At 45.5% G+C, this 17,752-nt stretch overlaps 1 protein-coding gene across 1 annotated transcript; it reads left to right on the top strand.

Annotated features, from left to right (window-relative positions):
* Positions 1–2,865: 2,865 nt before the first annotated feature.
* On the top strand, positions 2,866–17,702 carry LOC129327350 (E3 ubiquitin-protein ligase TRIM7-like). The gene is made up of 8 exons (XM_054975915.1): positions 2,866–3,330; positions 3,532–3,696; positions 5,389–5,484; positions 8,830–9,060; positions 10,489–10,520; positions 14,436–14,545; positions 15,854–15,886; positions 17,115–17,702. The coding sequence occupies exons 1-8, from the start codon at positions 2,890–2,892 to the stop codon at positions 17,630–17,632; spliced, it is 1,626 nt and encodes a 541-aa protein (XP_054831890.1). The 5' UTR covers positions 2,866–2,889; the 3' UTR covers positions 17,633–17,702.
* Positions 17,703–17,752: the final 50 nt, after the last annotated feature.

The raw sequence follows: 17,752 nt of genomic DNA, 5'->3' as shown, positions 1-17,752 counted from the left end.
CACAATGAATTTTAGCCAGATTGACACCTTAGGCTCCAGTCTATAGCATATTTCCTTTGAAGCAAGGGGATTTATTTGGGGATATGAGTTTTCAGTAGGGATGCTAGACCCCTGGCAGGGGTGGGAGATCCCTTGCCCCTGCCCCCACACCCCGCCCCCACTTACCTGGCCAGCGGGAGGGGCGCACGCCTTCTGTGTGTGCTCCCCTGCAGCACTGCGCACTCCTGTGCACAGCAGCTGTCTGGATCGGGCCCGTTTTGACCCGGATTGGGGCCACTGTGGAGCGTGGAAGTGCACCTGCACTCCTCAGTGGCCCAAAATGGGCCCGTTTCAGCCCAAATTGGGCTCATTCGGGCCTGTTTTGGGCTGCTGCAGAGTGCAGGAGTGCTCCAGCACTCTGCAGCAGCCCTGATCTGGGCCAAAATGAGCCCCAAACGAGCCTGATTTGGGCCTCTGCAGAGCACAGGAGCACTCCTGTGCGCCACAGTGGCCCCAATCTGAGCCCCTGCAGAGCATGGGCACGCTCCCAGGGGCTGCGTAATGACGTCACGTGGCCTCTGGGACAGGACAGGATTTTTTTTATCAAGGACTGTCGGCAATCCTAGGTATCAGAATTTAGATACTTTACCATTTTATGCTTTTCATCATCTTAATAAATGAGATTTCGTCATAACTACATTGGGAGTACGTATGGGGTGGAGAGTGAAATGAGATGCTGTGTGGCAGTGACAGATGTGTGTAAGCACACCATATTTGGCTGTTAGATCATTATTTGGATCCTACATCCACATATTGTTGGATATTGTGCTATGGTTGAGCTATAGCAAGCACTTAATTCCTTAAAATAGATCAAGATGGGTAGCCATTTTAGTCTGACTGTAGCAGTAGAAAAGGGCAAGAGTCCAGTAGTACCTATAAGACTAACAACATTTGTGGTACTACAGTATCCCCCTGACATAGTGAGAAAGATGATTGAAAGGCCGAAATGACATCCAAGGGACTGCTTGCTACAAGACAAGTCCAAAGAAAACAACAGAATATTGCTGGTGGTCACCTACAGCTCACAACTCAAGCCAGTCCAATGCATTATTAATGACCTACAACCTGTGCTGGATTGTAACACTTCCCTCACACAGGCACTGGGGGCCCGACCTTTTCTTGCTCACAGACAGCCTGCTAACTTAAAACAACAACTCACCCGCAATGATAAACTACTTAATGCTAACATGAACTCTGGTACCAAGGCCCGCAACAAACCAATATGCCAACTTTGCTCTCATATAGATCCTAGCATCACCATCAGTGAACCCAACAACATCAGCCATAGCATCTTGGGTTCATAATTTGGTGGGGGCTAGGCTGTCCTCTCGCCAGCCATACCACTGAAGACCATCTACCACCCATGCAGGAGCTCATAAGTGTGGTGCAGGACATCATGCAAGAGCCAAGCCCTGCGTCTAAAATGCTGTATTAATATTTATATCCGCCAATTTTAATTGTATAGGGAATAAAGTTTTAATGTTTTTATAATGTTTTTATTCTTTATGTAAAAATCATATGTTGTTACACCGCCCTGAGCCTGTCCGACGGGGAGGGCAGTCTAGAAGTATAATAAAACAAACAAAACAAACAATCCTGCTCATCCCCTAATGTGAATTATGCCATGTGTCAGTAATATCCTTCCACCTCTACATTGGACAAACTGGCCAGTTCTTTCAACAAAGAATTAATGGACATTAAGTCTGACATCAGAAACCAAAACATTCAAAAAACGGGGGTGGGGGAGGAACACACTTTAACCTTCCAGGACGTTCAGTTGCTGACCTAAAAGCAAGTTATCCTGCAGAGGAATTTTAAAGGGAGATTAGAGAGACTGCTGAATTGCAACTGATAACGAAGCTCAAGACAATGCATCCACCTGGACTGAATTGAGACCTCGGCTTCCTTTCTCATTACCAATGTAGATTTCTCCACACCCACTACCCCTTTGCATACCCCCACCCTATCCTATCCCACCTACTATTGTTATTCACCAGCTATTATCATTCGGCTTCTGTAACTACTCCACTCTCCAAGATATAAAGACGGATGGACTCGCATTCTAGCTGTATCTGAAGAAGTAAGCTGTTACAAAAGCTCATGCCCTACCACAAATGTTGTTAGTCTTGTAGGACTCTTGCCCTTTTCTACATTTAATTCCTGGGTTGGCTTGCCTACCCAGGAAAATCTAGTGAATGGCAGCTATAGTGCAAAATCCAATGAGGTGTGGATGCAAGATAATAATTCCAGATGGATAGCCAGGCACGCTCGTAGCAGCAAAGCAAAAGGAGTTCACTAGCATTACTTTGAATAACAAAACTTGCCCTCAAGTCATAGCTGATTTAAGGCAACGGCTGGTGGGGTTTCCAAGAGACTAGCAGAAGTCCATTGCCTTCCTCCTTTGCAGCATTCTGGTCTCCCTCAGAAGGTCTCCCATCCAATGACTAACCAAGGCCAGCCATGCTTAAGCTTTCCGAGATCTAACAAGGTTGGGCTTCCCTGAGCCACTAAAACCTTTGCTGAAATAAATTATTCTAGTCTTTAAAAGTGGCGCTTGACTCCTCTTTTATTTGAAACCAACTTTTCAGCGCCATTCTTTCAAAGTAGTTTGCCCAGGAGTTAATTTTAAACGGATTACTCAGCATTCATGTAAAATATTTTTGTTTACTAAACGAGGCACTGCTTTGGACCAGTCTCTCAGAAAGGGAGTTTCTTTCCTCAGCCAGACTCCGTACTGTGTTGATTTCTCACCAGCGGAGACACCCCCCCACCCCCTTCCGGAAACGCGCAGTCATCATCGCTCGAGAAACTGAAACTAGCTCGGTTGCTTTTCTGAGGTGGGAGGCAGCCATGGCGGCTGGAGGGCCAGTCCAAGATCTGTGCGAGGAAGCCACTTGCTCCATCTGCCTGGAATATTTCAGGGATCCCGTTATGATCGCCGAGTGCGGCCACAACTTCTGCCGAGGCTGCCTGACCCGGAGCTGGGGGGAGTCGGGGGCAGAGGCTTCCTGCCCCCAATGCAGAGGAATTGCTCAGCCAGGGGACCTCCGCCCGAATCTGCAGCTGGCACACGTTGTCGAAATAGCCAAGAAACTCAGTCTTTTTGAAGGGCAGAAGGCAGAAGCGAAGAGGGGAGAAGAAGGGAGGGAGAGAGTCTGCGCAAAGCACCAGGAGCCCCTACAATTTTTCTGCAAGGACGACGAAGCCCCCTTGTGTGTGGTCTGTGGCAGATCCAAAGAACACAAAGATCACCAGGTGACTCCTCTGGAGGAAACTGCTCAAGAGAATAAGGCAAGTAGGAAATCTCTCTGGATCACGCTGGGGACAGGAAGTTGCTCACTCTTCCTCGGTCCCTTAGTTTAGGATTGTGCTTCTTTTCGTCAGCCTTGCAGTAACTTTGGCTACCCTACTTGGTGTATGAAAAAGCCCAACTAAGGAATAGAAACCAGGAAGTAAACTTAAGTAAACAAAATTGTCTATTTTTTGTATCAGACGATCAGAGCAGCTGGAAAGGTGAGTGTCTGTGAGAAACACCAGAGGCCCCTGAAGCTCTTCTGTAAAGACGATGATGCCCCCATCTGTGTGGCCTGCAACGGATCCAAGGAGCACAAATATCATGAGGTGATTCCTATTGAGGAGGCTGCCCAGGAGTATAAGGTAGGAAATCTCTGTGGCTCTTGAGAGAGGAAGAACAGGGGATCTCCCCCCTCCCTGCTCTTCTGGGTGTCTGGTGAGACCCCTTGTGTACAAACTCCCTCTGCTGATCCTATCCTGGGCTAGTCTCTTTCTATACCGAAAGCAGGAATGAAAAACATCTTTGCTCCCCATCTCCTGCTGCCTCCTGGCTAGTCTTTTCTGCCAACAGCTGCATTCTTAAAATATTGCAAGAGATCCAAACCTGGAACTTATTTGGCCATCAATCAGAGATAATGGGTGAAAAAATATTTCCTGAAAATTTCCTAGGTCTTTGCTTTTTTCCATTGGAAAATCCCCATTTCTAAAGATTTGTTGCCTCATAAAATTAATAACAATAGGCTGGATTCTGTGAAAAATCTCAGCTGAGGGAAGGGGTTTCCAGCAACAGAGCCTGACTTCCCTGCCCCTCTCTCCTGCTGAGGCATAAAATGCCCTGAAACACTACTTCTGGGGAACAGTCTGGCATGGACTGTGGGCAAGCCAGACCAAATGGCCCCTGAAATGCTAAACAGAGCTCCTGGGGATTAGCTCTGTTTTCTCCTGGCTGCCTGCAGCCCTCCAGGAGAACTTTCCATGGAAGTTAAATGGTCAGCCCCCCCCCTTGCCATGTTTTGTCAAGTCGCAACTGATGGTGATCCCATTTATGAGATTTATGAGGCAAGACACATTCAGAGTTGTTTTGCCATTGCCTTCCTCTGTGTAGAGACCCTGGCCTTATTTGGTGGTCACCCATCCAAATACTAACCACAGCCAATGCTACTTAGCTTCTGAGGTCTGATGTGACTTGGCTAGTCTAGGCTTTATAGGCTGCCAGGGACAGGAGAACTCCAAGTAATGCAGAAGTAGGAAGTCAGAGGTCGGGCCTAAGGGGGAAATCAGCAAGAAACACCCTCCCTTTCCCTTGAGAGCCAGCTTGATGTAGTGGTTAAGAGCATGGGACTCTAATCTGGAGAGCCGGGTTTGATTCCCCTACTCCTCCACTTGAAGCCAGCTGGGTGACCTTGGGTCAGTCACAGCTCCTAGCTCTCTCAGCCCCACCCACCTCACAGGGTGTTTTGTTGTGGGGATAATAATGACATACTTTGTAAACCGCTCTGAGTGGGTGTTAAGTCATCCTGAAGGGCGGTATATAAATCGAATGTTGTTATTGTTGTTATTGGACCAGATGTGCCAGGTCTCGACCTTATGCATGGATGGCATTGCCAATGTATTATAAAACTAAGCTGGCAGTTTTCAAAGTTGTAATTAATGTTTTTCAGGTAATTATCCCTAGGAATTTTATGGCAGAGTATCTCTCTTGAATAATTCAATTTTGCGTAGCTTTCAGGAAGCCAAGAAAGTGGGAGCCTTCCTGACTTTATTAGGAAGGCCAGTCCATAAGATGGAGGCATAATGGAGAAAGCACATGTATGGGGAGTTGAAGATTTTGCCCATTTTTCAAGTTGGCACCTGCAGAATAACTTCCTTTTAACGTTTTGTTTACTAAATATAAATAGAAACAAGCTGAATCAGATCATGCTTTTATTTAAGGTGCTGGAAAATTGTACAGTGCAAAGAATAACTGGAAAATCTGCCCTTACTGGCATATGTGTTTTTTATGTTTGGTAAATTTCTTTAAAAAACCAACCCTAAATGTTTGTGTTTTCTCTTCAGGATCAGAGCTACAGCAGCATGGAGTTTCTGAGGAAGGAGAGGGAAAAAGTTCTGGCCTGCAAAGCAGATGTAGTGAAGGAAAGCCAAGAACTGTTTGTAAGTGTCACTAAGGGTAGAAAGTGAACAAATGCTCAAACCCATGCCGGGGGGGGGGGGCGGGAGGGGGGAAATGAGTACAATATACAGAAAAGACAGGCCAGGAGACAGACACCCCACCCACCCACTCCATTTAGAATAGCTTGATTTACCACTTAAGGGGTTCATAGAAGAAAACGTTCACGAAATACTCATCTTCAACATTCTAAGATGGAATGTTGCTGCATTTTCTAATTATCATTGTTAGTATGCAGGTTTGTCCAGGTCTTAATGCCCGATAGCATTACAGTTCATTTTCCCAAGATCTTCTCTGGCTCAGATATTAAATGAGATTCTGTTGGTGTGCAGTTAGCATGGATTAGACTACAATCCTTACACCAGCTGCTTTATTAGGCATGTACATACAGAAGAACTTTCAAGTTAGCCACTTCATTCTCAGTGAAAGTTTTGGGTTTGAGGGCCAAACTCGTTTTTTTTCATAAGTCAGGCCTGGAATACTGCATGTGTAGCCCCCAAACAGTACTCGGGGCTTTCAGACTGGGGAAACTATGCAGAGAGGCTGAAGCCCCTCCTCTCCCCACACCATGGTCCTAATCCAAACTGGGGCTCTTCTGCACTTGGGAAATTAGTTCCTTGCAGCTGCCATCTGGCTGTGGGGAAAGTGAGTTGGATCAGGGGAACCCATATCTAACTTACAAAATGAATGGGGCATCTCTTTTGAACCTGAATATCTTCTTGGTTTAGATATTTTCTGTTTCTTACATTTTTTCCCTTGTTTTTCCATCAAAATCCAGAACCATCTCTGCTCTCAGCTGTGCTTCCCTGGGAGCAGAATCAGTTGAATTGCACAACCATTCTGTATCATGGATGGTGCTACAGGGTGGGGTGCAGGACAGATGAAACTCACTTCCAGTTCCCATGAGGCAAGACAATAACATGCGTGTCTGAGAGTCACCTGTGTACATGTGTAAAGTTTAGGAGCCCACAGAACTCATGGAAAATGGATGAACCCCCCCCCATGTGCTTTCTGGAAAAGCTCAGAGATCTCAAGCTTATTTGGAACTGAACTGATTGAAACAGATCTTTCCTCCATCCTGAGGGGCTGTAGATCAGGGACAGAGTATCTGGTTGGCATGCAGAACATTCCTGGTTCAGTTCCCAGCATTTCTAGTTTAAAGGACTGAGCAGCAGGTGATGTGAAAGAGCTCAAGCTCAGACTCTGGAGAGCTGTTGCCAGTCTGAGTCGACAATTCTGACCTTGATGGACCAAAGGTCTGATTCAAGATAAGGCAGTTTCTTTTCTTTTTTTTTAAAATAAAATTTTTTATTAGTGAGTGGTAAAACAAAGAAAATTTTGCAAATTTGACACAAATAATCCCATTTTGCCCCCTGCTCTAACCCCCACCCTTTCCCTCCCCCCTCCCTATTGACTTCCAACAGCTTTCCAACCCCTAACCCTTCTTGTTACTTAAATCTATTTCATTTATATTTCCCTACCAACTCTAATTCAATATCTCTTATTCTAAGCACATTCTTATTTTTACATAACCTCTATCAAACCTACTATCAGTATAGTATATCTCAACTCAATATAACATACTAATATAATATATAACAAAGATCACCCTATCTCTTACTTTAAACTTATTCTATTTCTTTTCTTTTCAACATATACTCCATCAAATACACTATCAGTATAGTATATATCACAGTAATATATTATATATATGTTGTATGCTATGCCACCAATGTAGCACAGCACACATCACCACACAACACAGCCACATATCATATTATATATAGAGTCTGATCTACTAACCCGTTGTTTTATGTCATATATCATGTATAGTATACCTCATCGAGATATCTGTTTCCCCCTTCTCATTATCCCATATATTCAATGTAAAATCCCCTTAAACATTATATAAGCTTAGATTATAATTACATTCCCCCTAAATGGTAAGATCCCTTCTCTCTTGTCATTACAACACTATTCTTTAAAAATTTTCAAACTGCCACAGTTCTCCTTTTACATCCCATTTTTTTTCCAGAAATTGTTTCAATTTTCCCCAATCAACAATATATTGCCCTAGGTCAAGATCTTTAAGTTTCCTTGTCATTTTGTCCATTTCTGCCATGTACAGCAATTTGTAAATCCAGTCTTCTACAGTTGGTATTTCTTGTGTCTTCCATTTCTGCGCATATAAAAGTCTTGCCGCTGCTGTCATGTAAAATAACTGTTCTGTGCTGCATTGGAACTGTCTCCATTCCCAAGTTCAGTAGCAACAGTTCTGGGTTCTTATTTATTTGTATTTGTAAAATCTCATTTATTACTTCAATTATTTCTCCCCAGTACTGTTTAGCTACTTCACATGTCCACCACATGTGATATAATGATCCTTCATGTTTTTTACATTTCCAGCACTTGTCTGACATATTGGTATTTCCTAGCGCAATTTTCTTTGGCATTAAATACCATCTGTATATCATTTTGTACACATTCTCTTTAATGTTCGTACAGGTTGAGAAAGATAAGGCAGTTTCATGTATCCGTGGGATGCCCTACCATATCGATTTTTTCTCCCTATGGAATTTCCTTTAATAAAAGTTACAATCTAGAGTGGGAGACCAAGCAGGAGGGAAGGGGCTTCTTAACCCTTTCCCCTCCAGTGTTTTTTTCCTGGTAAGAATTGCCCATCTCCAGCTTGATTTTTTGCACCACAAAGGGCCAAGCTACACATGACGAATGACACTTGAACAGCAAGTGTATTTCTCCCTGTTCACTTGCCCTCCACTCAATCCACTTGCCGTTCAAGTGTCATTCGTCATGTGTAGCTTGGCCCAAAGAAGGCAGGTAATCCCTAACTTTGCAGCTGTTGGGGAGATGGAAGCAATGTGTGGGTAGGGAGACGCTCCTTCTCCTTGCTGAGTTTTCTGCTTCTAACTGTGTCTTCTAGGAAGAGAAAACCACAAGGAAAAGGGAGAATGACAGAGATTCACATGTACTTTGGACCTAAAGATGGGTATAAATCTAGAAGAAGCTCTTTCCCTGATAAAAGTTGCAATCAATGGGCTTCGACTGGAGTAACTCCATTTAGGATTTCACTGGTAATCTCTGTGAGGTCAGACCTGCGTTTTTCAACTTTGACCTCACAGAGTTGTGAAGAAAAAAAATGGAAGAAAGGAGAACAATATAGGCCACTTTGGGTCCACATTGAGGAGAAAGAATATAAAGGAAATATAAACAAATAAATACAAGATTCTTCTAACATACCGCTTTACACAGCAAAGACTTACTGTATTCCTGACACAGCCCTTCTTTTCTCTTCTCTCTCTGTGTTGCAGAAACGAACAGAGAGTGAGAGGGAAAAGATAGTGACTGGATACAGACAGCTACACCAGTTTTTGGAAGAACAAGAGAAACTTCTCCTGGCTCAGATGGAAGAGGTGCAGAAGGAAATTGCAAGAGAGAGGGATGAACAGCTGGCCAGATTCTCCCGGAAACTCGCCTCTCTTGAAAATATCATCTGGGAGTTGGAGGAAAAGACTCATCATCCAGTGAATGAATTCCTGCAGGTAAGATTCGGGTAGAAAGAGCTAAAGTTTCTCTCCAGGTAAAGGCTGCTTCTTGCATTGATAACCAGGTGGTTACCTGCAGAAACATTCTTGCTTTTCTATCTACGCACTCTAGTTGCATTTTATTATATATTTATTTATGTTATTTCTATTCTCTTTCTCACCAAGACTCAAATGTGAGTCACTGCAATCCACTTCAAAGACATTTCAATAAACATGTAATAGGGTATATACATGCCACATTTGCAAAGATTTAAGTCTCCTAATTGCTTGCTTATGCTCTATTTCAGCATTTCTTCAACTCTGTAAATGCTGAAATAGAGCATAAGCAATTAGGAGACTGACATATTAAACAATGTAGGACCCAACCAGGAGGATTATACTTACAGCAATAGTAGTAAAGTCTATAGTCACTCCCTGTCCCTTTACTGATCCACCTCTTTGAGTTTGCTTCCTTATCTTACAGCCCTCCTATTTGAGTAAAAAGCCCTCTTGAATATTGGTTGTTGTGGATTTTCTGGGCTGTATGGCCATGGTCTTGGCATTGTAGTTCCTGATGTTTCGCCAGCAGCTGTGACTGGCCACTTCAGAGGTGTAGCACCGAAAGACAGAGATCTCTCCATGTCAGCAGATTGACACTGAGAGATCTCTGTCTTTCAGTGCTATGCTTCTGAAGATGCCAGTCACAGCTGCTGGCGAAAGGTCAGGAACTACAATGCCAAGACCACGGCCATACAGCCCGGAAAAACCGCAACAACCAACGTCCTCCAGCCGTGAAAGCCTTCGACAATATATCCCTCTTGAATAATTCAGCCAAGAGAATAGGAGAGGTTCCATTCTTAACCTCTTCAGGTAGGCCATTCCATAAAGTGGGGACTGCCACACACAATGCACATGTATGGTGGCACTTGCAGAAGGCCCTGTTCAGATGAGTGCCATGGTGGAACATAGGGAGAGAGATGGTCCTGTACATATGATGGGCCAAGGCCATGAAGAACTTTCTATGTGATAGCCAATATCTTGAACTGAGCCCGATAACTGATAGTTATCCATTGGAATGATTGCAGAATGGGAGTAATATTCATGCTCCTCCTGACTCCCAGTAATAGCCAAGCAGCTGTGTTCTGCACCAGCTGGACTCTCCAAATTAACTTAAAGGGGAGAACTACATACAGTGCATTATAGTAGTCAAGTCACGATGCTACCATGGCATGGATCCAAGTGGCCAGATCAGCTGTGTCGAGAAGGGGGCTATCTTCCAGGCTAGACTGCATTTGTGGAAAGCAAGTCGTTTGGCTCCTAACATAGCCCACAATCCCAAAAGATGTACTAGAGGGCCTATCTCACTCTCCAAGGTCTGAGAAATCTTCATAGTATGGCTTGTGGCAAGCACTGAGGTCTTTCTTTTTCATTCTATTCCCCCTCCAGGAGATCAGGAGCACCTTACAAAGGTATGTGGATCTCACTCATTTCCCTTCATGAAGCTGGGGAGAATCTGGATAGTATACAAAGAGCATTTCCCTCTAAACCCATGGGGTATTTTATTCTTAAACTGCTGGTGATACGTTCAGATTTGGATGGTTGTGTGGAAGCTGCTTTACACTATTATGTCTGGCCATGAGAGATCTGGGGGAAGGATTGCTAATATTTTTGTAGTGATGGGCAGCAGGAGTAGGATGAAGCAGGTAAGGGAGATCGGCCACACCTCTGACCGATCAGGAAACACCTGCTGAGTTCACCTGAATTCTTCATCCCTTTTCAATCTTGGGAAAATCAAATCCTTTGTTTTCTATTCTTTCTCATCCCTTACGTCTGAAGTTGCTACCAACACCAGGTGTTTGGCCAGGGACATAATTCTGTGCTGCATTGCCCTGAGGTTCAACTCTTTGCTGTGCTCAGGTGTTGCCTTGCAAGGACAATTCCATGTGCTTTTATCCTGGACATTTTACCTGAATGTTTGCTTGAGTCCTTGCTGTGACCAAGGCAAGCACTCCTCTGGGTACTCTGACCCTCCCAACTTTTGCAAGCCCAAAGGCTTGCAAACTGCCTAGACACTTGAGAATCTGACCAGATGTCTTTCCCAACTCAGTATCCTAATAGGATACAGAGAATAAACTTTGGCTTTCTTTACTGCTTGCACCCCCCCCCCAAAAACCCCAACTCTCTCTGCACCTTGAGTAAACATGTTGCACAGTATGTGTGGACATCTGGAATATTTAGATTTATTGTGGGAATTCCAGTATTTGTTGCTATCCTATAACATAATTCTCTTAGCGGGTTTCCAACAACGCGCATTTATCCTGGTGCGCCTCCGCAGGTGCACTAGGATAAAATGTTCACCGTCAAACCTGGCCTCCGGAGGGCGCCACTGGCGGCGGACGTCCAGGTGAGCCTGCCTGTCCGTCTGCTGGCAAAGCCGGGGCGATGGGGCCAGAGCGAGGCGCCCGCTACCCTGCGAGCTCCGCTGGAGCCGGGGCGTGCTGAGCTTGGTGGAATCGGAGCGACAGGCTGGGGGGGGGGGGGGGAGCAACAGGCTGGGGGGAGACAGGCCAGGGGGGCAATACGCCCACCACCCTGTTAGCCCCGCTGGAGGCTCTGCTGAGAGTGGCACACCTCAGCTCCAGGAGGGCTCACAGGGCGGTGGGTGCGTTGCCCTCTGCATCTCAGCCCTCTCCAGACCCCCCCTTGCCCCCTACTTGCCAACCCTCCCCAGACCCCTCCTACCTCTCAGCCCTCCCCAGACCCCACTTGCCCTCTACCTGCCAACCCTCCCAGGCCCCTCCTGTGTCTCAGCCCTCCCCAAACCCGCCTTGCCCCTCCACCTGCCAGCCCTTCCCAGTCCCCTCCTGCGTTTCAGCCCTCCCCAGACCTCACTTGCCCCCCTACCTGCCAACCCTCCCCTGACCCCTCCTGCCTCTCAGCTCTCCGCAGACCCCCCTTGCCCAACTACCTGCCAACCCTCCCAAGATCCCTCCTGCCTCTCAGCCCTTCCCAGACTCCCCACCCACGCCAGCCCTCCCCAGTCCCAGCTTTCTAGAGCCCATTGTATTTATTTGCACAACGGGCTTTGTTTCTAGTCTATTAATATTATTCTGACTGCGTGAGTATATCTCACTCTGCCAAAATTAATTCTGTTTTCCCCCTTGGTTTCCCCCCCATAAATTCTGATTCCCATACTGCTTTGATTAATCCCCTGATTTCCACATGCATTTTTTGCCTTTAGTTTTCATTTTGGTTTTCCCTCTGTTCTTTTGAAACCACTTTTACCCTGAACTTTTCCTGGAAGCTGATTTTGAGTCTTTTTTTCCCTCTTTCAGTTTTGCTTGTCCTGCCTACTCCCACCCACCTCCAAACCACTTTTCAGTTATTGGATGTTGGTGATTGTCGAACCACTCCTCCCGCCACCTTCCTTCTCCCCTCCTGGTTTTGTTTTCTTTTTTAATCATCATTTTTTCATAGTATTATATCAACCTACCATTGTAACAATACGTGCACCAGATCCTCTGAATTCTGAGCTTTCATTTTTTTAATAGTCTCTAATCCATTCCATTTCAGAGAGAGATACCTTTTCTCTTATATCTGCAAGGGAAGGGATTTGAGAATTTTTTAAAATGAAAACTAGGAATCCAGAGTATCAGTTGCATGTATTATTACAACGGTAGGTCAATATAGACCTCAGTTGGACAGCCCAGGAAAGCTTGATCTTGTCAGATTTTGGCTGCTAAGCAGGGCTGATCTTGGTTAGTAATTGGATGGGAGGCCTCCAAGAGGCAGGCAATGGCAAACCACCTCTGTTATGCTCTTGAAAACCCCACTAGCGCATTCTCCACCACTAGGTCAATGTAACAATATGAAAATGACTATTTTTTTTAAAAAATGCAAAAGTCCTGGTGCCCCAGGAGAAGGGGGGTAGCAACGTCTGGTGCCAGAAAAAACCAGGACAGTTTAAAAAGCGACTATCCACGGCTGCTCCTGGCTCCATCCCCGACCGGTTTGCCCTGCCGGTGCAGACCTCCTCCTCATAGCTCTGTATCAGCCCGGGAAGGCCTCTCTGGTTTGGACTGCAGAGGAGGAGACTTAGGTACGGGTGGTGGTGTTCCCTCTTTAGGCTTCCCCGTGTATTAATTTTTGATGTTTTTAAAAAATCCAGCCCTTATACTGATATGACATTATAGGTATGCACAAAAGATAAGAAGGGAGGGTGCTGTGACACTACTGAAGATGCTACCAATGGTGAGAGCACCCTCACTTGAAAATCTTGATGATCTAAGACAACTACAGAACAAAATAAACCATCTCCACAAATGTGAAAATGCAAAGAGAGGGCAGATGTGCAGAAGAAATACACCCAAACCGATTCCGAAGCTTGGGGATTGACTGCTAAGAAAATCACGAATAAGCTGGCTTATTTTCCCCCACTGCTAATGGCTTAGTGCTGGGGTCCTCTGTCATCATAATGTCATAACATAATAATGTAATAATGCAATTGGGCATATGCAAAAATTAAAGCATGGGATGGGGGGTGGGGTGGAATAAGAAGTGTATTAAATGCAGCATTGGTGCATCAGATGGGCACAGTTATTGAGGTTTTTGTTTTATGATTGGCAATGCTCTACCATTCCTGGTTGCACAACCCTCTTTAAAATGCCCTGCCAGCTCCATGAGGCAGCATCAGGGGAAGGCCTTGGCATCTATGCCCTTTGTTAGCCTTCCAGGGTTACTGGTTAGCTACTGTTTAGGTGGGTAGATGTGTTGGCCTGCAGTAGAACAGTGGGATTTGAGTCCCTTGGCACCTTAGAGACCAACAAGATTTTCAGGGTGTAAGCTTTTGAGAGTCAGAGCTCCCTTCTTCAGAACTGGTTGACTCCTGCGTAAGACAAGATCCTGGATTAAATGGACCACCGCTCTGATCAGCAAGGCTCTTCTTACGTTCTCTCTACTGCCTTTGCTGCAGCATGGGAGTGCTCCAGGTCCCTGATTTGCCGAATCCTCAGCTGTACCTGGTCTGTACCTCGATAACTAAGACCTTACCACCATTATCTATTTGCTAGCGACCTCTAGGTTAAACTATTGCAATGAGCTCTACATTGGTTCAGGACCTTCAGCTGCCAAAAAACGTTTGTCTCCATCAGGTGTGAGAATAAGAGCAGAACCACAAGTGACAAAAGGCACAGATTGGACACTTGTCAGCTTCCCTCAAGTTTTGATGGGAAATGTAGGCATCCTGGTCTCGCAGCTTCACTCTCTGACTGCTGCCCAATCGCCTTTTCAACTGTCACTTGTCCAACATTCCGCCAAGCTGCCTACATTTCCCATCAAAACTTGAGGGAAGCTGACAAGTGTCCAACCTGTGCCTTTTGTCACTTGTGGTTCTGCTCTGAGACACTTGAAAATCCGGTGGCTTTTCCTGCAGCACTGAAATGGCGGATCTGGGAATTCTGTGATCTGAATCCCTTTCTGGAGAGGGCCATGGAACAATTCAAAGGTAATGTGAAAAAGAGAGCTGGAGCATTTTGATACTGGATGTCACACTAGTCTAGATGGAGGTATGACTATGAAAGAATCCAGACATTATCCCATAGGAATGGAATTTGAGACCCAGTTGAGTTCAGTTCACTGTGGAAAGAGGTCTGATCAAAATAGCTCCCACAACCTGATTCACAGCAGTGTGGAACTCCTCCTGAATATGTTTGGATTGTTGAATCCAAACACTGAAGAATTCATTTGGATCCATGGCTTGGAATGCCACTGCCCCCCCCCCCACTACCGTTTTGTTGGGCTGGAGCCTTAGGCTGAAGTCCTTAGCTACTACTAGAAGTATATTTCAAGTTTGCCCAGGAGATACATGGAATGGGCAGTAAGAGAAAGTGCCTGCCCCCCCCCCCAACGGCTCTTTTCTATCTGTGAAAGCACGCTGGGTGAAAACAGGGACAGATGAAGCCTCTTTTGCCTTCACACGCACACACAGGAGCCTCTTCCTATCCCCCAACCATTTTGACGGTGAATGTGGTCACACATTAAACTAAAGTTCACACATGAGTTTTGTGCATGTTTAATAAGACCCTATGAGGAAGAGATGAAGGCAACCGGAACGAAGAAGTTCCAGACAGCAGTAGTCTTAATAAGCAAAAAGACAGCCGCAGAACAGTCAGAAGGAAAAGTCGAGGAGCTTGACCTATTTGCCTTGCTAACTCTGCTCCCCCACTGACCTGCACTGCACATTCTTCACTTCCAACAGTGGCTTTGTTACTTTGTGTGATGTGTGGTCCTTCTGAGGACAAGAGTGAAGCTAGGGTTGCCAGGTCCCCTTACTCTCCCGGCAGGAGGTGGGGGACCCAACACTTACCTTCTGCCTTGCCCATGACCATGTTTGTGCGCATGTGCTCCCAGAGCTTACGTGATGACATCACTTCCAGAAAGAGACATCATCTGTGGCCATGCTTCATGTGAGGCTAATTCTGGCCCATTTGGGGCCAAAATTGGCCCCAGCAAAGCATGTGGCTGGCACAATGACATAACTTCAGGAAGTGACATCGTCATGCCCCCCCGCCCCCCGGGAACGTGTGCACTGCATGCATTCCCAGAATGCCTGCTAGTGGTGGATGATCTCTGGGGGACTTGCCACCTCCCACCGATCACTGGCAGATCAGCAGGCAATGGGGCAACCCACCTGGGAACCCTCGGTGAAACAGATGCTGTTGTGGAATTTGTGATGTGAACTGGCATTTTTAAAAAACTAGAATGACTTAAGCAGAGTGGATTAATGCTCGGTGTCTGCTCTTTGCTTTCCCAGGTACCTTGCTATCTGGACTTCAGCAGCAAAAAGGTAAATTTCAAGAACTGATGGAGGGAGAAGATGGGGGCGGGGTTATCAAAATTTTCCCTGCTTGTGTTTCATTAGAACTCAAAAGTTCTATTCTGGGAGCCCAGAAATCATGAGCATGTTAATGTATTGTGGGAAAGACGAATGAAGAAGAATTATGTATTTTTGTTCCTGGATCAAAACACATCGTTTTTACAAAAACTTTTTCTTAAGAAAGTTAAAACTGCCTTGCTGGTTCCCCACTTTCCAATAGTGGCTAGTTAGATGCCTTTGAGGAGGCCACAGGCAAGACAGGAAGGGAATGTCTCCTCTGATGGCTTTAAACTCTGGTACTCAGAAGTATAAATAGCATTGCACCTTGTGATGTGAGATGCTTCGCATGCATTGTATTACAACTGGACTTTATTTCTGCTTGCTAATGTGGGGTTTTAAAATATTTGTTAGTGTAAGTTTAAATGCGCCCTGACCTGGATAGCCCAGGTGAGCCTGATCTCATCAGGTCTCAGAAGCTAAACAGGGTTGGCCTTGGTTAGTAATTGGATGGGAGACTTCCTGTGAAGATCAGGGCTGCAGAGGCAGGCAATGGCAAACCACTTCTGATAGTCACTTTCCATGAAAACCCCGCCAGGGTTCATCATAAGTCAGCTATGACTTGAAAGCACCACCCCCCACACACACAACCACACACACACACCCCACGTTTAGATGCAGGCCTCAGAGGAAATGAGGGGGGGCTAGATGAGTGATTGGGTGGTAGCTGCACCCTGGAGGGAGGGGGAGTAAACTATAGTTTTGATTAAGAGCTGAGAGAAGAGGTTTGCAGTCTTCCGGTGTCTCAGAGAAAGGATTCTGGCTAAATCAGGCAAAATGTGTGGAAACTTGATGGCCTAATTCTCTCTAAATCTGGCAAACTGTGCTCCTGAGTTGGTCTGTGTATATTCCATCTAGGTCAGACAAGCTGTGTGAATGAGATGAGATGTTATTCTGTTAGTGAAGATCTTTATGGAAAATTAGTCTGTGTGACTGGGTCTGTGAGTATACCTTTAAGAAGATAGAATTATTTTTTAAACTACCAAGCTTAAGAACTATGTGGGGTGGACAGAAGCAGCACAGTACTGGGAAGAGATGGGGAAAAGAACCCCCCTCCCCAATAACATTCAAACAGCACTTGTGCAAGTGACCATCTCTCAGTTGATGCTGCTTATTTTTTTCCCCTCATCACTCCCAACAGTAAATGTAAGCTTGGATCCTGATACTGCTTTTAAAAATCTCGTCCTGTCAGAAGACCATAAAAGTGTGAAATGGGAAAACACAGTTCAAGATCTGCCTGACAATCCAGAGAGGTTTGACCAACGTGCTGCTGTGCTTGGACGTGAGGAATTCACAGCAGGACGACATTTCTGGGAAGTCATTGTAGGAAGGGAGAAAGAATGGGCTGTGGGGATGACCAGAAAGTCTGTGAGGAGAAAGGGCAAGTTTCACATAAAAACTAAAGAAGACCTCTGTGTTGTGGGGCACTGGAAAGATGGCTATGAAGCTTCTATAAAGCCTCATCATACTCCCCTGTCCCTGAAGGGAGAGCTCAAGAAGGTAAGAGTTTCTGTGAACTGTGATGGCGGACGGGTAGCCTTCTTTAATGCTGATACAGCAGCCTGCCTTTACACATTCTCTGCAGGGGCCTTCTCTGGAGAGACCCTTCAGCCCTTCTTTTATGTGTACGGAAAAGGCCACCTCACACTTTCTTCTTGACAGAGTCAGATTTACCCCGCTAATTCTGCTGAAATTGGTCTCTAAACAAGGATATATGCATTGGGATTTTAACAAATCAAAATCTGAACTGAATATGTTACATTCTTTATTACAGTGATT

Source organism: Eublepharis macularius, chromosome 4, assembly GCF_028583425.1.
Source record: "Eublepharis macularius isolate TG4126 chromosome 4, MPM_Emac_v1.0, whole genome shotgun sequence".
Classification (NCBI taxonomy): Eukaryota; Metazoa; Chordata; class Lepidosauria; order Squamata; family Eublepharidae; genus Eublepharis; species Eublepharis macularius.
Note: the sequence above shows the minus strand (reverse complement) of the source record. Positions and strands in the feature narration are given on the sequence as shown.

Excerpts from the sequence above, each read along its gene's own strand:
- LOC129327350 (XM_054975915.1), top strand. The coding sequence starts at position 2,890 with ATGGCGGCTGGAGGGCCAGTCCAAGATCTGTGCGAGGAAGCCACTTGC. Across the intron at positions 14,546-15,853 it reads GGCCATGGAACAATTCAAAG|GTACCTTGCTATCTGGACTT; the intron begins GTAATGTGAAAA and ends TTGCTTTCCCAG. Across the intron at positions 15,887-17,114 it reads TGGACTTCAGCAGCAAAAAG|TAAATGTAAGCTTGGATCCT; the intron begins GTAAATTTCAAG and ends CACTCCCAACAG.